Below are 22120 nucleotides of genomic sequence, written 5' to 3'. Positions count from 1 at the left end.
AGCCAGAGAATGCTCTTCATCTTCTGTAGTAGATTCATTGAAACATGATTGAAAGGGAAAATTAGGTTTCATTGTCACCATGCCAGCAGCAATTTAACAGCATTTCAGAAACCATTTCAGAATGGCTTCTGTCAGGGGGGAAAAAATGATTGGGAGACCACATGTTGTCCAAGGGCCATGTCATACCAATGCCTCCTTTAAAAGTTTCACTTAATTAACTGCTCTCTCTGGTTCAGCTCAGGCCTTAGCACAATAATGTAGCATTTGGGAAAAAATATGCAACACAGTAACCCAGCACTGGAGGCTAAGATAGAGAAGATCTCCACAGCAACCATGTATTTTCCCTTCATGCTCACATAGGTTGGAACAAAAGACAACCAAACACTGCAAAACATCACCATGCTGAAGGTGATCAGTTTGGCTTCATTAAACATATCTGGCAAATTCCTGGCTACGAAAGCCACAGTGAAACTAATTATAGCCAGGAAGCCCATGTAGCCCAGGACAAGATAAAACATGAAGACCGAACCTGCATTACATTGCACAATGATTTCTTCCATCACTGAGTGCATATCTGTATCAGGGAATGGGGAAGAGGTGGTCAGCCACATGGCACAAATACCAACTTGAAAGAAGGAGCAAGAAAGGACAATGAAGATGCTCAGTCTTTTCCCCACCCACTTCCTCAGGAGGGACCCTGGCTTGGTGGCCATGAAAGCTACAACCACAGTCATGGTTTTAGCTAACACACAAGAAACAGAGAGTGAGAAGATCAAACCAAACATTGGTTGTTGAAAAAGGCACTTCAGCTTCCCAGGCTGGCCAAGAAACAGGAAAGTAGAGAGGAAGCAGAGCAGGAGGGAGACAAGGAGAGTGTAGGTGAGGGCCTGGTTGTTAGCTTTAACAATGGGGGTATCTCTGTGCTTAATAAAGGTTTGTAGCACCAAGGCTGTGATTATGGAAAAAGAAAGAGCAACTGAAGCTAAACCTTTCCCCAGGGGTTCTTCATAGGACATAAAGCTTATAAATTTAGGGATGCATCGATCTCGGTCCTTGCTGGGATACTGGTCTTCTGGGCATTTGAAACAGTCATCCATGTCTGAAAAAAAGAAAGATAAAAAAGAGGGAGCATCACAATCCTGTGTCATATGCATGCGGCCAGCAGGGTTGAGTGGTTGTCAGGTGAGCGGAGCACAGGGTGAGCTATGGTGAGTTCGCCCAGCCTTATTTGTACATCACTTGAGTTCTTGACAGATTTGAATTACAGATGATGAATATTTAAGTGGAACACAGTTGCAAATATTGTATTTGAAATTAACTTTCCCCCCACATTTTCCATCGGGATATAGGGACTGAATAATTATGGTAAATTAGGTATGATTTCCCACCAACTTTCGAAATGCTGTAAAAGTGTCAAGGTGATACAACTCAACATCTGACTCTCACCAAGTGGGTATATGCACACTGTGGCAACTCACTCTTCAAAAATAGTAATATGGTATTAATCCTGTTTAGGGATGTCAGAGAATTCCGTGATGGATCTCGGTGAGGCCGAATGCCAGTGCATTCGGCCCCCTGAAAACAGTCGTGGAACGAAGCCTCCACCCCCCCCAACCCACAAAAGGCGCACAGGATGAAGTGCCCACTGCCCCCACCCCAAAAAAGGTGCACGAAATGGAGCACTTACCTGCTCCCGTCCGCACTGCTGTGCAAATGGTGGCCGTCCTGAAGCCGCCATTTGCTTCCTCCTTCTTCAGCCATGATAGGCTATGTAAATACTTACGTAGCCTATCACGGCTAATGCAGGGATGCCATTTGCATCCCTGTGGAGGCCGTGATAGGTTACGTAAGTATTTATGTAGCCTATCACATTGGGGGGGAGGAAACCCAGCCTACGTAAATGGCGGCAGCTACCGCCATTTGCGTGCGCTGGGTCCCCCCCCCCTGCTGTGATAGGCTACGTAAATATTTACATAGCCTATCATGGCAGGGGGAAAAAAAACCCAGCGTACGCAAATGGTGGCGGCTACCGACATTTGCGTACGCTGGGTTTTTTTCCCCCTGCCATGATAGGCTATGTAAATATTTACATAGCCTATCACGGCGAAAGAAAGGGACACAAATGATGGCAGCTATGACAGCTGCCATTTGCGTCCATGCAGGGCTGCCCAGTGGCCAGATGTCCAGCTGCGGCCGGCCAGGATTCCGGGGGGAGGCACGGAGCATCTCCCCCCCAATGAGGATTCCAGGGGGAGGGACAGAGCATCTCCCCCCACCTGCGGAGGCCGGCAGAGTCAGGTAAGTGGGGTTTCGTACACCCCTAATCCTGTTTGCTGGTACACCACATTACCTACCGGTTTGGTTTGAAATCTTCCCCTCTGAACATGGATCACAATCATAGCAGCAAAATTTCTCTCCTTCCTTCTTTTTCTTCTGAGAACCAGGGTGGCAGGAGTCACTACAGACAGAAATGGGCAGGACCTATTCATTAAGGAGAAGAATGTTTAGAAATGAGGAACCTGTATTGATCTTCAGCTGATATACAAATAAAAAAAAAAGTGATCACTTGCCATGGGAGTATGAGGAACATGCTGCACAAAATAATGCACCAGAACATTTATGAACAGAGCAGATATTATGCTTGAATTCTGTTGGTTGACTAATACATATTTGGGACATACAGAAAAGAAATGTTCTGCTCAACTGGATTCCTCCCTCAGGAAATGCAGTCCTGTTGTGGCCCATTCATATATTCAGGACTTTCTACCAGCGGTTCAGAGATGCCCTGATACTTCCAATTACTTAATATTTTCCAGGTTGGTCTTTAGAATCACTCATGTGTATCTTACTCGAAGGATCTAGCAGATTAATCACCGAGCAAGTTGCTAAATTTTTGGACATTGCTATTTTAACTAGATCCTCCATAGCATAGGGATGGCAGAGAATTCCACCATGGATCACGGTGAGGCCGAATGCCAGTGCATTTGGCCCCCCGAACTCCGTGGCGGAACAGCCTGCCCTCCGCCCCCCCCGTGGATCCCCCCCGGGATGAGACTCACCTGGGGCGGATCTTCTGGGCGGTGGCAGCTCCGGCGGTGTCCGGTCTTCCGACCAGCTGCCACTGCCGCCATTTCCACTCTGGTAAAAAAAAGAAAGAAAGAAAAAGAAAGATGTGATAGGCTATGTAAAGATTTACGTAGCCTATCATGACTAGGTTTAAAAAAAAAACCACGACGTGATAGGCTACGTAAATCTTTATGTAGCCTATCATGGCTGGGTGGGTTAAAACGAACAAACAAACGCGTATGCAAATGGCGGCAGCTATGGCCTCCGCCATTTGTGTTCCTTATTTTTGCCCTCTTAATCTACGTAAATATTTACATAGACTATGACGGCGAAAATCAAGGGGAACGCAAATAGCGTAGCGGGCGCTATTTGCGTCCCTTTTTGATTCCCCGTTTTAGCCTACGTAAATATTTATGCCTGCTACGCTATTTGCGTTCCCCTTGATTTTCACCGTCATAGTCTACGTAAATATTTACGTAGATTAAAAGGGCCAAAAATAAGGAACGCAAATGGTGGCGGCCGTAGCCGCCACAATTTGCGTACGCGGTTTGTTTTTTTTTTTTTACCCAGAGCCCTCCGCGGCCGGAAATTTGACTGCAGATGGCTCTGGCCTGGCCGGGCCTGGCCGGCTGCTCCGCAAAGCTGCTGCGGGGCACAGCCAGCCGCGGAGGATTCCGGGGGGGGAGGAACGGAACATCTCCCCCCCACCATCAATTTAATCCACGAAAAGGTAAGTGACTTTCGTACATCCCTACCATAGCACTGTGACTTAATTTTGGACATTGCTATTTTAACAAGATCCTCAATGGCACTGTGACTTAATTTTGGACATTGCTATTTTAACAAGATCCTCCATGACAATGTGACTTAATTAACGCTATTGTGTTGCCCTTATTTTCGCTGTAGTCTACGTAGATATTTATGTAGACTACCCGGGCCCAAATAAGGAACACAAATGGCGGTGCCCATTGGCACCGCCATTTGTGTACATGCATTTTTTTTTTTTCAATGTCACCCGTGATAGGCTACGTAACGATTTACGTAGCCTATCATGGCTGACTTTAGAAATCTAGCCGTGATAGGCTACGCTAATCGTTATGTAGCCTATCACGGGTGTGTGTTGTTGTTTCTTTTACATTCAGTTTTTTATTTCACAGCCGGGGAGACGGGGCGCTTCTCCCCGGCCTGAATTTTGGCCGGGCAAGGCGGGGCACCTCCCCCCCTGGCCTGAATTTCGGCCGGGCGAGGTGGGGCGCCTCCCCCCCCGGCCTGAACTTCGGGGGGAGAACTGAAGCGCCTCCCCCCCACCGCGAAGCAACCTGCGGGACAAGGTACGTGACTTTCGTACATCACTACATATCGCTGGCACCCAAGAGCCAGCTGGCATCTCCATGGAATCACAGCAGAGCGGAGCCAGCTGGCTAGGATTCCAGGGGGGAGGGATGGATCTCCTCCCCTCAAGGGCAGATTCCTGATGGGAATGACAGGTAGGGAATCTGCCTATCCCTACTTGGCAGGTCCACCTCCTAATGCTATGGTCTGCTTTATCAGTGGCTCCAATGGCTGTGCCTTCTGTGAGGGATTGAGTTCAACTGAGATTTTAATCAAAATTCTTTGTTGTTCAGTCGTTCAGTCGTGTCCGACTCTTTGTGACCCCATGGACCATAGCACGCCAGGCCTTCCTGTCCTGCGCTCTCTCCCGGAGTGTGCTCAAGTTCATATTCATTGCATCCGTGATGCTATCTAGCCATCTCATCCTCTGCCGTCCCCTTCTCCTTTTGCCTTCAGTCTTTCCCAGCATCAGGGTCTTTTCCAGGGAGTTTTCTCTTCGCATTAGGTGGCCAAAATATTGGAGCTTCAGCTTCATTATCTGTCCTTCCAATGAGCACTCAGGGTTGATTTCCTTTAGGATGGACTGATTGGACCTCCTTGCAGTCCAGGGGACTCGTAAGAGTCTTCTCCAGCACCACAGTTCCAATTTCTCTTCAATAAGTTGTAATACTGTAGAGGAGAAGGAAAGGAATCACTAGGTTGGGTTGTTTCATAGTTGGTGGAGTGGGGTGTGGTGGATCGGGTTGAAGTTTTGTTTGCTTATACTTTGAGGCAAAATAAACCCTTCCTTTCTGCTTTAACTCAGTCATTGTCTGAGACTGTTTCCTGCCAAATCTTTTTTTGCATACTCTACTTCCAATGCCAGCACTCTGAAATTTGAAAAGGAAGCCTTGGACTTGTTTCATTCATCATTGCCCATGTTCCTTGCAAATTCTTGCTCAATCATTAAGTCGTGTCCAACTCTTCGTGACCCCATGGACCATAGCACGCCAGGCCTTCCTGTCCTCCGCTCTCTCCCGGAGTGTGCTCAAGTTCATATTCAGTGCATCAGTGATGCTATCTAGCCATCTCATACTCTGCCGTCCCCTTCTCCTTTTGCCTTCAATCTTTCCCAGCATCAGGGACTTTTCCAGAGAGTTTTCTCTTCGCGTTTGGTGGCCAAAATATTTGAGCTTCAGCTTCAGTATCTGTACTCTGCATATAAGTTAAATAAGCAGGGCGACAATATACAGCCTTGTCATAATCCTTTCCCAATTTGGAACCAATCGGTTGTTCCATGTCTGGTTCTTACTGTTGCTTCTTGACCATCGTACAAGTTTCTCAGGAGACAGGAGAAAAATTTGCCACAGTTTGTTGTGATCCACACAATCAAAGGCTTTAACATAGTCAATGAAGCAGAAATAGACATTTTTGTGGAATTCTCTTGCTTTCTCCATGATCCAGCGAATGTTGGCGATTTGATCTCTAGTTCCTCTGCTTCTTCGAAACCCAGCTTGTACTTCTGGTAGTACTCGGTTTCCATACTGCTGAAGCCTAGCTTGTAGGATTTTGAGCATCACCTTGCTGTCATGTGAAATGAGTGCAATTGTATGGTAGTTTGAACACTCTTTGGCATTGCCCTTCTTTGGAATTGGAATGTAAACTTTTCCAGTCTTGTGGCCACTGTTGAGTGTTCCAAATTTGTTGGCAAATTGAGTGCAGCACTTCAACAGCATCCTCTTTTAGGATTTTAAATAGCTCAGCTGGAATACTGTCATCTCCCCTAGCTTTGTTTTTAGCAATTCTTCCTATGATCCACTTGACTTCACTCTCTAGGATGTCCGGCTCAAGTTCCGTGACCGCACTATCATGGCTATCAGGGACATTAAGATCTTTCCTGTATAGTTCTTCTGTGTCTTCTTTCCACCTCTTCTTAATCTCATCTGCTTCTGTTAGGTCCCTGCCTTCTTTGCCCTTTATCTAGGGATGTCAGAGAATTTCTCCACGAATCTCGGGGAGGCCGAATGCCAATGCAATCGGCCCCCTGAAATTGTTGGTGAAATTTTCCACCCCCCGCCCCCCCCCCTGGGATGGGACTTACCTCCCTCGAATGTCCTTCTCGGCGGCGGGTCCCAGTGGCGTTTCGGCGGTGTTTCGGTGGGGGCGGGGGCGGCGGCTGGTCTTCCGACCGGCTGCCGCCACCACCATTACAAGGTGAATGAAAAAAAAAAAAACCCACCCGTGATAGGCTACGTCACGATTAACGTAGCCTATCATGGCTAGATTTCCAAAGTCAGCCGTGATAGGCTACGTTAATCGTTACGTAGCCTATCACGGGGGTGTGTGTGTTTTTTCTTAATTCACTTTTGTATTTCGCAGCCCGGGAGATGGGGTGCTTCTCCTCGGCCTGAATTTCTGCTGGGTTAAGCGGGGCGCCTCCCCCTCCCAGACTGAATTTCTGCCGGGCGAGGCGGAGCACCTCCCCACCCGGCCTGAACTTCGGGAGGAGAACCAAAGCGCCTCCCCCCCACCGCGAAGCATGCTGCGGGACCAGGTAAGTGACTTTCGTACATCACTACCCAAAATTGGTGGCGAAACGGTCTGCCCCCCCGCCCCACGCCATTTCCAGTTAAAAAAAAGGAAAAAAGTGATAGGCTACGTAACTGTTTACGTAGCCTATCACGGCTGACTGCAGGGACACAAATGGCAGCAGCTACGGCCGCCGCCATTTGCATACCCGGCCGGCCAGGATTTGCGGCGGAAGGGATGGGGCGCCTCCCCCCCGGCCAGAATTTCAGGGTGGAGGGACGGGGCACCTCCCCCCCTCCCCAGAATTTCAAGGGGAGGGACGGGGCGCCTCCCCCCCACCTCGAATCAACTTTCGTACATCCCTACCTTTATCATGCCCGTCTTTGCGCAAAACGCTCCCTTGAGATCTCCTATTTTCTTGAAAAGATCTCTAGCCTTTCCCATTCTGTTGTTTTCCTCTATTTCTTTGCATTGTTCATTTAAAGGCCTTCTTGTCTCTCCTTGCTATTCTCTGGAACTCTGCATTCAGTTGGATATATCTTCCCCTTTCTCCCTTGCTTTTCACTTCCATTCTTTCCTCAGCTACTTCTAAAGCCTCATCAGACTAGGCATTGTGGGGAATTCCGCCACAGATTTCATTGAGGCCAAATGCACTGGTATTCAGCCCCCTGAAACCCATGGTGTAATGGCCTCCCAACCCCCACCACCCTGCGGAATCCCCCCCAGGATGAAGCTTACCTGGGACAGATGTTCCGGTGGGGGTGGCTGCAGTGGCAGCTCTGGTGGCGGCGGCTGTGGCAGCTGGTCTCTCGGCCGGCTGCTGCAGCCGCAAATGGCGGCCGCCATAGCAGCCGCCATTTGAGTCCTGCCAGGCTGCCATGATAGGCCTGCCCCCCCGCCCCCCCAGGACAAGACTTACCCTGGGCAGATCTTCCTGGTGGCGGCGGCTCCAGCGGTGGCTCTGGTGGCAGTTTGGCGGCGGTTCAGCAGTGGCAGCGGCTGCGGCGGCCGGTCTTCAGACCGGCTGCCACCGTCGCCATTTCCAGTTTAAAAAAAAAAAATGTGATAGGCTACGTAAAGATTTACATAGCCTGTCACGGCTAGGTTTTTAAAAAACACCGTGATAAGCTACGTAAATGTTTACGTAGCCTATCACGGCTCACTTAAAAAAAAAAAAGCGCGTACGCAAATGGCGGCGGCCATGGGCACCGCCAATTGCGTTCCTTATTTTGGCACGTCTTAGTCTATGTAAACATTTACGTAGACTAATACGGTGAAAATAAGGGGAACGCAAATAGCGTAGACGCTACGCTATTTGCGTTCCCCTTATTTTCGCCGTCTCAGTCTACCTAAGTGTTTACGTAGACTAAGACGTGCCAAAATAAGGAACGCAAATGGCGGCGGCCATGGGCACCGCCAATTGCGTTCCTTATTTTGGCACGTCTTAGTCTATGTAAACATTTACGTAGACTAATACGGTGAAAATAAGGGGAACGCAAATAGCGTAGACGCTACGCTATTTGCGTTCCCCTTATTTTCGCCGTCTCAGTCTACCTAAGTGTTTACGTAGACTAAGACGTGCCAAAATAAGGAACGCAAATGGCGGCGGCCATGGGCGCCGCCATTTGCGTACGTGCGTTTGCTTTTTTTTCTTTTAAATCAGCTGTGATAGGCTACGTAAACATTTACGTAGCCTATCACGGCTGACTGCAGGGACACAAACGGAGGCGGCTATGGCCGCTGCCATTTGCGTCCCTGCTAGCCAGCAGCCGGATGTCCAGCCGCTGGCGGAGCCGTCCGGCGGCTCCACAGAATCCCTGCGGAGCAGAGCTGGCCAGCCAGGATTCGGGGGGGAGGGAGGGAGTGCCTCCCCCCCGGCCAGAATTTTGGGGGGATGGACAGAGTGCCTCCCCCCCCCCACGAATGTCACCCTTCGAAAAGGTAAGTGACTTTCGTACATCCCTACTAAAATTACTAAGAGTTTCCAGGTCCAGGTTGGGTTTCTTAAGAGTGGTCTCACTACTGCCTCTTTGAGGTGGCCTGGGACCACCCCCTTTCAAAAGGAGGAATTAATCACCTCCCTGGCACAGCCAGCTGTTCCTTCCCTGCCAGTTTTTATTAGGGCTGTGCACCGCTTCAGTCCAAGTCCTGAACCCTGAGTCAAAGTGGGTCGCTTCGGGCCACTTAGTGCCCCTTTCAAGGCAAAGCAGAGAGGGCATGAAGTGGCCCGGAGTGGGTCAGGGGCTCACCAAAGCGCTCGGTGAGCTTTGGACCTTCGACATCCGGCCTGCTTCCCTCCCCAGTCCCTTCAGGACCTTACCTGAGCCTCCTTCTTCGCTGCCATGCCACCGCTGCCACCTGCCGCCACCATCTCCTGAGGCCTGGATGTGCGATGACTGGTCTTCTTCCAGGGAGTCGCCATTTTTAAAATGACAACTTCCTGGAACTTCCAGGAGACTGCCATTTAAAAAATGGCAACTCCCTGGAAGAAGACCAGTCACTGCACATCCAGGCCTCAGAAGATGGCAGCGGAGAAGGCGAAGACAGCAGCAGTGGGTGGCGGCGGCATAACAGAGAACATGGTGGCGCAGCAATGGAGATCGTGATGGTGTTGGCAGCAGCAGAAGCAGAGGAGGTGGCAGCCCAGGTAAGGAGCTGGGGGGTTGCGTGGGGACATTGAGGGGGGACCTGCTTTGGGTTCGGGGCTGAGGCGGGACAGGCCCCCCCCCCGAATCTTCCTGAGCATGATTGGGTCTGCCCTGGAAGCCACAAAGCGGCTTCTGAGTAGGATCGGGCGGTCCCTACACAGCCCTAGTTTTTATCAGCCAAGAGGGGCAAGGGTCCAGTACCGAAGTCGTTGCATGAACCTACCCAAGCACCTTGTCAACTTCCTTGAGTTGTACGAACTGAAACTCATCCAGGAGAAAAGGGCAAGGCTGTGCTCTAGATGCCACATCAGATTCACATGCTGTAACACTGGAGTCTAAGTCCTGGCAGATGCAAGAGGTCTTATCCCTGAAATGCCTAGCAAATGCATTACAGCAGGCCTCAGAGGGCTCTACAGTGTCCTTAGGGCTGGCATGTAATAGCCCCTGGACAACTCTGAAAAGCTCCACTGGGCAGCAGATAGAAAATTCAATAGAGGCAGCAAGATTATTTTCTTTGCAAACCTCACTACCCCTGAATATATTTACCATAGGCATATACCAGCATTCGATTGCATCCACTAGGAGTCCCTCTCCATCAGTACTCAAGCCTGTGATTTTGCATAAATGGCTGCTATACTGCCTCCATTTGTGTAAAGGGACCTTTACATAAAAGAACAAGCCACCACCTTTATGCAACATGGCGGCTCGAGGACCAGCAGGGACCACTGCAGTGTCCCCACTCGCCACTTCCCAGGTCTGGGAAGCATGGCAGTCCAGACTGGAGTCTGCGAGGGTGAGCTGGGGCAGGGGGACTCTGCTTGACTCCATGCCCTCTCGGACTCCTGCGACATCCCTATTCAATAGCCATTTCTTTTCTATCAAACTGAATGAGAATGGTTGAAAAATATAGAAGAAGTTATTGGCACAGCTCTATTAGGAGCATCTCTGGATAGTCTGATGTTTTCAGAACAGTGGTCAACAAGGAACACTGGGGAATACACTCATCCTCTTTGGAAGACCATCAAAAGCCAAGACAGCTCTTCCATACACACACATACTCCTGTAAGTACAATCCCCATAGAAGGGACAACTGTACCTGCAATTTTGATAAGATTCTGCAAAGAAATAGAGAAATTATCAGCAGTTCCCTTAAATCTCTCTGTCTGTCTCTCTTTCTATATAAATCTGTCAAGGCATATAGCACAAAATACTCTGAACATTTTTTTTTTCATTTTTCCTTCATTATATTTCTCAGTCATAAGGACTGCCTAACCGGTGACTACACTTGTCGATATCATCCAGTGCTGACCAAGGGGATGGGGAAAACAAGAACTTTGTATCGGTTACTAGATTTCCCATGAGAGTCAATGTGAAACACAATGCCTCTGGTTCCCAAATTTGACTTGGAATCCACACCTGATTATAGCTGCTAGGCCAAATAATCTTGTCCTCATTGATGACGAATGCTTTTCCTTCAAAAGCATTGGGATCTATCCATCCAACTTTCATTTTAAGGAAGGACTTGTTTGGAAATGTAACCAGATTCATTATATTAAATCCACCTTCCATTTCCCTGTTATCATTTAAAAACACTTTTTCTCCAGCAGAGTTGTTGAATGAAATACCTTGAAGAAAAGAGTGCAGCTAGTTGAAAGAAAAAAAGAAACAAGAGAATAAAACCATCCTGAAGGCTTTGCTCTGAAAATTAATCAAAACACATCTCATTCCTAATGCAGATTCAGACTTAGTCACAGATAAAGTAGACCCTCTGAAATCAATATGACAAATACAACCTGAATAACCTAAGCCCAATTAATTTCACTGGTTCCGCTCTAAGCATAACTAAGGCTATATCTCACACATTGTGTTATCCAGTTTCATCTAATGTAGTTCCAGAATAAGAAATGTGTTTCCAGTGGGAAAGTGATGAGAACCTACTAATTCACATTCCATGGGATTCATGGGCAGCAAAAGGCAAACCCATAAATTTTTGGAAAGGATGGTTTGTAGACAGTACAGCAAGTTAGATTCTGTCTACAGTTGTGCTGACCAAATCATGGAAATACAGACATTACCATGTAGAGATATTACCTGCCAGGGCTGCAGATCTTGAAGTGCATCTTTTTTGCTACCCACCATTGCTCTGTGATTGGATCTAGATGAGCGCAAGGCATGAAAAGCATGAGCCACAGCATAGACAGCATTATAGATACTATAGCTGTGGCCGGTCATGTGCATTTCAAAAAGAGTTCCAGGAAGACTTTCCAGCCTCTCCTCTCCAGTACATGTTCCAGAGACCTTGTATGGCACGCCAGGATCTGGAACTGAACAGTCAAATGCTTGCTCCCAGAATTCCTGGAGAAAGTCGTCTGCTTGTGCCCAATCAGGTTTTAGGTTCTGAAGGAATGTCTGGAACCCCGGAAGTTCATTTGAGTGAATTGTGATAGAAATTGCACCATGGTACACTTGCAAATCCACATCCTGTCTAACACTTGTTAACATAAAATCAATCTGGCCTGCTGTAATCCACACGTTTCCCACAAATGTCTTTTCGTCGTGTCCTGGAGCTAATAGTTTCATAATGTACCTGAGCCACAAAATGGTAAAAGTTTCACCATAGATGAGAAATATCCTGGATTTCCTATACTTTAAAAGTAGATTAATATTATGGGCTAAATGATACAGTTTATTTGGGGGATGAACGTGTTCTTGGCTTGGGATTCGCCCAGTGAACTCTGAACAGATTCCATTTTGGGAAAGCAATGGCTCCAGGGCCTGCAAGAAACGTTCTCCATGATCATCATTCACCACGAAGAGCCCAACCCACATCCATCCAAAGTGCTTAAGCAGGCTGATAATCCCCATATATTGATGGTTTTCATTTGGGACCATGTGGTACAAGGATGGGAACTGAATCATCTCACTCTCCACTGGGGCATATGAGCCATATGTGATCTGAAAGAATAATAATAAAAAAAACCCTATGAGAAAATGCATGTGAGCAAAATCCTCACTTTAAAGAATGGTCAAAGATGTACTTTATTTAACCTTGGCACTGTGAGATAAGTTATACTAAAGTAATAAATGCATCTATTAGGCAAAATATGAAAAATGTTATTTCATTTAATTCCACATTCATGAACCATTTTTCACCCATGCCGGTATACAAAACACAGATCTTTAGTTTAGGTCTTTGCTCCACTGAAATGTGGTGGCAAAATGTCAGTGCTGGGGATTAAGGGGTGGGTTGTTGTCCTTCGGATCTTTGTCTCCTGCACACCAGTTGTTCTGCTGTCCCATCTGATGCCACTGCTGTCTTGGCCTGATATCTCTATGATCCACACTTGTTTTGACAATTAACAGCAGTCTCGAAGTAGTGTCCATTTGAAAGAAAATGCATTCTCATTGTAGAAATGAATTAGGAGAGATGCCTAAGGGTCATGTAATCTAATGCAACTGATATTTGCTAAGGTGAATGTTAGGTTGAATTTGCTGTTTTTAGAAGTGTTGATGATTCTTCTTGAAATGTGGGGATACGGTCATAAAATTTCTGAGACGGAAGTCTCATAAAAGCATCTGACTATACTCTGACTCTTCTTTGATATGCCTTCTATATCTCCTCCTCATTAGGTGTTGATCTTCAGATTTCAGAGAAGTATTTTTTTTAGAGGAGAGAGCCTAACACTGCCCATGAGTGTGGAGCCAGGGCCCCACCTGAATTCAGTCCTCAAGCAGCCCCTAAAGCTTGTGAAATGGGGATTTAGGGTTTCTGGGAGCAAGCCCTGAAAAAGGTAGAACTAGTCATTTCTGAAAAAGGGAGAAGGTCGGTGGAGCTGTGGGGCAGGTCAGCAGGGCCATGGGCTTGCTGTGTGTGCAAGGCCACGGCTGGATTCTGCCCTCCAAAACAAAGACTTATCTGAGTTGCTGAAGGTGAATTGCTTACAAGACCACTGAAAGTGCCATAACATTCATAGTTCCTACTTGTGGAATCTTGTAGAGACTTAAGATGTGAGCCATTCGGAATGAGGTAACAGAGGAAAGGGCCCCAATGACAGCTACAAGTTTTTTATGGGTATCACACTCATAGTTGGGGACAAATCTATCAGATTTGAAGAGAAGATCCAGGGTAGTACGGTAGGTCATCTGTGCAGTGTTGTAGTTGTCATAGATGTGGAATCCCAGTGTGACATTCAGTAGGACCTTGAGGTTCTCATTTATCTCCCCGATAGCAAAAGTCATGGACAAGACGTGCTGGTAGAACTTTGTCACCACACTGCATATAAAGATAAACATTTTTTCACTGGAGTTCTACAACACAGAAAATTAATTTACCACAGTATTTGTCCAGTATTTGTCCATACTGCTTGGTTCTATTTACTCAACTTAAGCATGCCCTTTTATAAGTACGTAGCTCCCTTTCATAAGCCCAACCAAGATATGTGTTTCAACAACTTCCTGCAGGCAGAATGGAATGGGGCATTTATGCCCCTGACAATTCATTTCTTCTCTGCTGATTCCATTACAGAAATGTTGGGTCCTACAAATAGTATTGCACAAGTGGGATCCACTAAGTATGCAAGAGAGATATAGCCATTCCTGGAGGTAGCCCAGAAATTTGCAGAAACACTCATTTTTGGAAGGAGGGAGATTTCCGGGGTTCCCTTCCATGACCTCACTGACCTGCTTCCTTCCAGAAACAGGATTTTCCCATTGTTTTGGGTTGCCCCAGAAGCACTAAATCACTGTTGCACAAGCCATGATGGACCCTGCGCAAGTGAATTAGCAGGGTGTAAGAGGATCGCTGCGAAGTACCTGTTGGATTTCTCCCTGCATTCCCCTGACTCCCAGTACTGACAGACTCAGGCAGCTGTCACACTTTGCCTATGATGACAGCTGGTACTGACCTTTTGCTAGATCATTATTACAAGAATGTAGTTGTCAACCTAAGCTGTACCACAGACTTTCAATGCAGTTCCCCAAATCATTACCCCTTTCTGCTCTTCTTGATAGTAGATCTGTTTTATTCACCATCTCTATATATTTAGGACAAGAGTGTGGCCCTCCAGATATCTTTGAATTACAACTGCCCGCATCCCTGAGATTTGGCCATGCTTGCCAGGTCTGATGGGAGTTGGAGTCATATAAGCTCTCGAGTGACACTTGTCTCCCACACCTGCTTTTGGATTCGGGCATCAACCCCATACAGCAATGGTTGTTCCACATGTTTCCAGTTATCTTTTAACCATGCAATCACTCCAAGCTAGTTGATGGGTGGGGGTGGGGGGAACTGTCGATAGCAAGAAGATGTACACAGAACAAGATGGAGTTTTCAGAGAAAATAAAGATTATGGTAGCATCATGTATATAAATTGAGAAACCATGCAGACAATTCTGTTTCAAAACAAAACCATACACACATTAGTTTTCATAAGTGTTAGAATACAGGACAAATCCTGGCTGTGAACTAGAGAGAAAAGTTGCAAGAAAAGTCAAGGAAGAGGCAGCAAAGAGAAAGCAGCACATTATAAAAGAGACAGTTAACCTTGTGAGATAAAGATGTGAATTTCTGCACACAACTGAAAAGAGAATAACTCAGTTCTTAATCCTTACAAACGAATGTCCAATACTGACTTAGGATTTTGTACACTAGTGCCGCAAATTCTGCACAGCCGGTTTGTCGCATCCATTTAAAATGCCACAGGCTTGCATTTTAAATAAAAGGAAATAATAGTTGGCAAGACTGCTTCCAAGTTTACCAACACAACCAAGTTGGATCTGCAACAAAATGTTGTAGTATATCGTCACCCTGTAGTGGTAGGGATTATTTTTTCAACTTATTTTTTTTTTCCCCAGCTATGTAACTAGTGCATTAAATTCAGCACAACTGGTGTGTCCCACTGAATTCTGTTCTGTTTCCAGCCACAGGTCTGAATTTTAAATAAAAAATAGCAATAAGAGATGGCAAGGCTGCTGCCAAGTTTATCATTACAAACAAGTTGGATCTGCAACAGAATGTTGTAGCATATCCTCAGCTGGCAGTGGGAGTGCTCGTCCTCAGGGTTCCAGCCAGATAGCCATGGCCTCTATCAAGAAACTATCAGCTATAAGAATCCCACTCTATCCCTCAACCCTTCAACTCTTGGTTTTCCAATATTTTTTTTCCAGCTGATGCTCAACATCCTGAAGCAAGAGAGCATGGGCAACATTCACTGACTGTTGGGGGACTTGTTGCCCACTTAAAATGTGTGTTATTATGATTCTTCATACCCCTGCAAAACAGATACTCCCAAACATGCTGCTACCTCCCTCTCATTTCACAGCCCCCCCATTGTAGCTTCATTTCTCTCAGCATTTATTTCTGTTTGCTATTAGAGGGGGCTATTTTCATAACTTCTACCACTCCCAGGTCATTATTGGGTACGGGCATTTACCTTGCATCAGTTATTTTAGGCAAACATTTGTTGTTATTGTTGTTTTGTTTCTTTTCCTGTTTTGAATCTGCTTATACATGTTTTATTGTTCACAAGCCTGAATATTCTCAACTTTGGGGGTGGGGGGAGGTTCTCCTGAAACATTTCTAATTTCAACAAATTCTGAAACTTCTGCAAATGGTGACTTTTCATGTGTGACTTTTGGAGTACCAACAACTTCCATGAGATTCTTCACACCTTGCCATTTATTGCACCATAAAAATTCCACACTTACTCAAATATGGCACGGGGAAAGAAAAATCCTGCCAAAGATGCACACATACACACACACACATATGCACACGCAAACACATACAGAAATACCAGAATGAGATCTCACATTATAAGAGCAGGACGTCATCCATATAAGCAAATTAAAATGCATACACTTTTTAATTTTGAAAACAAATGTACCCAGAAGGACAGGGTCTATGATCCCTCACCAATTTTGTTTGTTTTTTTTTAATTTCCAGTGGAAATAGATAGAGAAATGCATTTCCTTACAGTGTAAAATAAGAGGTTGACTGCCAAGGAAGTTCCTTGAAAGAAAATTCTGAAAAATGGTGAGTGATCTGAGAAAACATCCCACCAATAAGGAGGTCGCCTGACTGATATGACTCATGTGGAACAGGGATAGGTTCAGTTGTGAGACATTTCATTGTATCTACTTCAGAAACCCAGAAAAGAAGCAGAAGCAAAAACAGTAACACTACCAGCCCACTCTTCTGGCAGCAAAGGCATTCTCTAAATGTAAAACCTCCTGAATCCATCTACACCACCTTCTGGGCTAAAGAGGGCAGGGTGTCAGGCACATGATTTTCCCAATGTAATTAATATTGGAAGAGCTATTTTCTTTCCTGCATCCCCAGCAAATTTACAAATGGATTCCATCCAAAGCCAACAGAGACAACCCATACACAGTCTGGACGATAAGATCTGAAGTGTCAGAGATTTTGTAACCATTTTCCTAATTGCTTCATGATTTATTTCATTTGTAACCATCTTAAAATTCACTGAAATGTTCTCAAGGGGAATGTGGGGGGATTACAGTGATTTTGATAATAACAAGGAAAGTAATTATTTCTTGGCTCTCAAGGAAAACATGGATCACAAACTTGTTTTTGTTTTAGAACTGAACAACTTTCTTTTCTCATTAGAGGGACAAGAAGCAGGTGAGTTCCAGATGGCAAGGAAATCCCTGCAGTAATTGCTGCCCATGAAGTCAAAGAATCATAAATTTGAAGTCCCGGTGATGAAACTGCTCCTCTCTTCACCCAGCCTATGGTCCCTCGAGATGGGGGGGGGTCATCTTTGCTTCAGCCTGGGCAGCTTGTTCCCACCCACCTCAGGCTTCCACCTTTTACCACCTTTATTATACTCTTTTCCCCCTAGAGTATAATTGTGTCTGTGAGTTGTGCCCTTTTTTAACTTCTACCTAGGTTAAGTATAAGTAATGTGATGATGAATCAAGTACAGACTCAGTATAAAAGAATCAAACTAATTTGTTTAGGTTACCATAAAGATAGAACTTTAAAAGATTTCTTGAATCTGATTTTTATTTCTTAGTTACTTTATATGTTAACCTCCTAACCTAACCTAAGCTAAACGGAGGCCTAAAACCACCAACCACTACTCTCTATGCTCAGGAGATGTTTAAACTAAGAAAGCAAATCCCATTCTTTCTCATGTATCTTCAAACTGCCTCCTTTTACCCACTCTAACTCACTCCAGCATCCCCTCCCATCAACATTCTCACTGACCAATCACATGGCCCCAGGCACTCAGCCACTCCTATCATTCCATATATTTTCACACAACCACCAGGCAACCTCCAATGTATGGAGAAGATAAAAACCCTTAACACTGCATTTAAACAAATAAAACCATGGGGCGGTTCCACCACAGAGCCGTTTTGGCCATGAAGTCCAACCCCTCCTCAGTGCAGGGATCCAGTTGAAGCATCCTTGAGAGATGGCTGCCCAGTCGCTGTTTGAATACCTCCAGTGATGTAGAACCCACCACCTCCCTAGGCAGTTGGTTCCATTCCATTCCATTCTTAAATTAACAATGCAAACAGAAAACTCCCTGGAAAAGGCCCTGATGCTGGGAAAGATTGAAGGCAAAAGGATAAGGGTATGGCAGAGGATGAGATGGCTAGATAGCATCACCGATGCAATGAATATGAACTTGAGCACACTTCGGGAGAGAACGCAGGACAGGAAGGCCTGTCGTGCTATGGTCCATGGGGTCACAAAGAGTTGGACATGACTTAACAACTGAACAACAACAAATCTCTTCCTCCAAGTCATTAATAAAAACTTTAGAAAACAGAACCATGTTCAAAATAAACTTGATAGGTTAGAAGGTTAAGCAGAAAATAACAGAATGAAATTTAACAGAGACAAGTGCAATGTTTTTCATTCAGGAAAAATAAAATAAAAGCACAGATAAAAGATGGATGATACCTGGCTTGGCAATAGTATGTGTGAAAGGGATTTTGGAGTAGTAATCCATCGCAAGCTGCGTATGGGCCAACATGTGATGATGTGGCTGTAAAAAAGGCAAATGAAATTGTAGGTTGTATCAACAGAACTATAGTTTCAAAATCACAGGAAGTAATACTTCCATTCTATTCTGCGGTGGTCAGACATCACCCGCAATACTGTGTCCAGTTCTGGACACTAGTTTAACAGGGATTTAGATAAACAAATTCAGAGAAGGGCAACAAAGATGATCAGGAGATGGGGCAATAAATCCTACGATGAAAGAGTGAAGGAACTGGGTATGTTGGGCCTTGAGAAGAGAAGACTGAGCAGGGGGCGGGGAGATATGATCATGCTTGTCAAGTACATAAAGTATTATCACACGTAAAAGGGCTTCAACCTGTTCTCTATCATCCAAGACAGCATGGCATGAAATAACAGCATGGCATGAAATAACAGCATGGCATGAAATAACCCCATTTCAGGAGAGAAGAGCCCACAGTCCACAAAGTGCAAAGCATTATCATATCCTCTCCCTCCCCACGCAATGTTCTCTTCTCAAGGACCAACGTAGGCGGAGCTGGCCAGGGAGGATTCCGGGGGGAGGGACAGAGTGCCTCCCCACCACCACGGATGCCCCGGAATGGAGCATGGTAAGCGTTTCATACATCCATAGTTTGCAGTCTGTTGGTTGGCTGAGCCATATCTGAAGCTGGAGAAATGAAATGTTCTACTCAGCTCAATGCCTCATCCCACAAAAGCAAGGATGCCCACTACTGGCCCACAGTCCTGTTTTGGCCCATTCATATGGGGCTTTAATATTTAATCTCTCTTTAGTTTGGAAAGTTACACCTGGCTATGAGAACATTTTGCAGCCTAATCACGAGGAACGTGCATGGGAAATGTTGGGACACTTGGATTAAGCATACATTTTGTTGCTTCCCAAGATAAAGTAAGCTTCCCTCCAAAGCCAACAAAAAACAAACCCACTCTAAAATGAGGCTTCATTTGCAACTTGTGCTTCAGAAATGCCCAGACATGATGTCTCTGGCAAAGAGCATCTTTCATGGGATGATAAACTGACTGTGAGCAGGGGATAGCATGAAGCTGAGTGACTGTGAAGTCCACCTTCTAATCCTAGAGCACCTTATTTTACCATCAGCTCCTATCACTGTGCTTTCAGTGAGGGATTGAGTTCTATTGAGTGTTTATTCAAAATTCTCAGTGTCTTCCATTTCTGTTCAGTAAAATGTAGCACCTTAGTGGAGAAGGAAGGGAAGTGACCGGTTGCGTTATTTCTTACTATGTGGAGTGTGGTGGTGGTGGTGATGGTGGGGGCTCTGCTTAAAGTTTTGATTGCTTATATTTTATTACAAATAATACTATCCTTTCTGCTGCAAGAGATTTCCTGCAAAATCTTGCTAAGATAAAGTACTTCCAATACCCTCCTAAACTGGCAAATCGACCTTTGTCTATTTTACTATATGCAGATGACACGATTCTTCTTTCTCTGACATGCATTGGCTTGAGGCAGTTATTATGAGCCCTGGATATTTACTGTAAAACTGAATTTGCTACCCCTTATGCAGAGGAGTCCCTTGTATGCATGTCATTATGGTTAGGGACATGGCTGCCTGCTGTATCAGTAGTGGGGAGTGGGGTTAACCCCTGTGTCTCCAAGACTGCTTCACACTTTCTTTGAAGAGTTAGGTCATTTTGTTTATCTTTGTGGGAAAAGTTCAGTGCAACCAGCTGATGTTAAAGGCAAAATAGAAATGCCAGACAACCTACAACTATGTCTCCTTACCCAATGCTGCCATGCCACTGTATTGACTTGTTCACATTAGTGGTGGGAATCCAACACTGTTAGCAAAGGATTGAACAGTACAGGATATCTGTTTCTTTCTTCTTCCTGAATATCTTATTTTATTTACTGAAAAACATCCAGCACATCGGTGTGTAATCCATATATGTATATTCATTTCATAGACCATAACATTACTACTCCAGAAAGGATGAATGAAAAGCGGGATTTTCCAGTCAGTGCACAATCAGTTTCTGGAAATATTAATTCATCCAGTTTAAGAATTCTGCCAGTTTGTACAAGGCAGTAAGTAACCTAGAGGTCTTCTGTTCACTCTCACCCAGCCTAGAGAAAGCAGGAAGATGCAGTCATGGATATGGGTTAGGCTTGATCATTGCATGTCCAATGTGAGATCGTAGAATCATAGAATCATAGAATTAGGGATGGTGGAGAATTCCGCCACAGACTCCAATGAGTTCGCAGCAGAACGAAAGACTCACCTCTGCCATGCAGGGAAAACCACGCAGGGCCGGATCCTACCTTCTGCCGGCCAGCCGCTGCCACCTGTCCCATCTGCTTCTGGCTGTCTTCAGATGCAAATGGCATCCGGCGTAGCAGACACCATTTGCATTCCTGCCGTTTGCCGTGATAGGCTACATAAATCTTTACGTGGCCTATCACAGAATAGAGCAGGGACGCAAATGGCGCCTGCTACACCATTTGCGTCCCTGCCGTTTGCCATGATAGGCTATGTAAATCTTTATGTAGCCTATCACGGCAAAGAGCAGGGACACAATTGGCGCCTGCTACGCCGGACGCAAATTGCATCTGAAGACAGGCAGGGCGGCCGTGGACGGACATGGCCGGCAGCTCTGCTGACTTGCTGCAGAGCAGAGCCAGCTGGGGATGAATCTGGGGGGAGGAACGGATCGCCTCCCCCCCGCAGAATACCACTGGCACACTCGGAGGTGAGTTTCGTGCATCCCTATGTAGAATGGTAGGGTTGAAAGGGACAAAAAGTCCATCGAGTCCAACCCCCTGCTAAATGCAAGAATCCAAGTCACAGCATCCCTGACAGGTGGCTGTCCAGCCTCATCTTGAATGCCTCCAGTGTGGGAGAGCCCACTACCTCCCTAAGTCATTGGTTCCATTGTTGTATTGCTCTAGAAAGATATTAAAGAAAAACATCTTCAACCATGATCATGATGTGGCTGACTTCCCTAGTCCTTAAATTCCTCTAAAATGATGATCGACAGTCCCGGAAGACAGAGTTGTGCTTTGTAAATTGATTCCATGACATCTCCCATGATCTCTTTTTACTTAGGTTTTTAGTCTAGACTTGTCTGAAGAGGAATTAACTACTGAGTTGAAGGCTCCCCCAAGCAACACCATCCCTTCCTTGAAGGAGTTATGTTTCCAAAGAGTCCTGACCTGTTGAGGAACTACAGTTTATTACAGATTGCTACTATATTTTGGGAAAGGGGGCAACTTTGCAGAGCCTGGGGTTCCATTCCTACCCACCAGTGGCTGCACACGCCTCTCTGCCACAGTAATCACTGCAGAAGCACCAATTCAAGAGTGAGAAAAAAGCTGCATTTTTCCTTCTAAGGAAATGCTGCCGGGAGCCCTGTGGGTCTGAGATTTTCCATTAAAGCAAGGTGTACACTCCCTGTGTTCCTTGACTGAAAGGGGAAATGAGTTTTTTTTTCATAGCCGGTGATGGTCCTTTATTAGTGCATTGATAGCAGTGTGGGGATTGTTAGGGAACATCAAAAAAAAAAAAAAAGCAGGGTGGGGGGGACAACTGGC

General features: G+C 45.7%; 2 protein-coding genes across 2 annotated transcripts; both read right to left on the bottom strand.

Annotated features, from left to right (window-relative positions):
- Nucleotides 1-206: 206 nt before the first annotated feature.
- On the bottom strand, nucleotides 207-12446 carry LOC146342831 (vomeronasal type-2 receptor 26-like). Its single transcript, XM_084808019.1, has 4 exons — nucleotides 11646-12446; nucleotides 10971-11198; nucleotides 2355-2481; nucleotides 207-1099 (listed from the first exon to the last, which is right to left on the bottom strand). The coding sequence occupies exons 1-4, from the start codon at nucleotides 12444-12446 to the stop codon at nucleotides 207-209; spliced, it is 2049 nt and encodes a 682-aa protein (XP_084664145.1).
- Nucleotides 12447-12578: 132 nt separating this feature from the next.
- On the bottom strand, nucleotides 12579-20917 carry LOC146342830 (vomeronasal type-2 receptor 26-like). Its single transcript, XM_084808018.1, has 3 exons — nucleotides 20812-20917; nucleotides 18490-18574; nucleotides 12579-13827 (listed from the first exon to the last, which is right to left on the bottom strand). Exons 1-3 carry the CDS (start codon nucleotides 20915-20917, stop codon nucleotides 13494-13496), a joined length of 525 nt encoding a protein of 174 aa, XP_084664144.1. The 3' UTR covers nucleotides 12579-13493.
- Between the last annotated feature and the right edge of the window lie 1203 nt (nucleotides 20918-22120).

This window comes from Heloderma suspectum, chromosome 6 (genome assembly GCF_057233095.1).
Source record: "Heloderma suspectum isolate Gila_16-S chromosome 6, 16-S_ref, whole genome shotgun sequence".
NCBI lineage: Eukaryota > Metazoa > Chordata > Lepidosauria > Squamata > Helodermatidae > Heloderma > Heloderma suspectum.
This window is presented reverse-complemented; position numbering and strand designations above follow the sequence as displayed.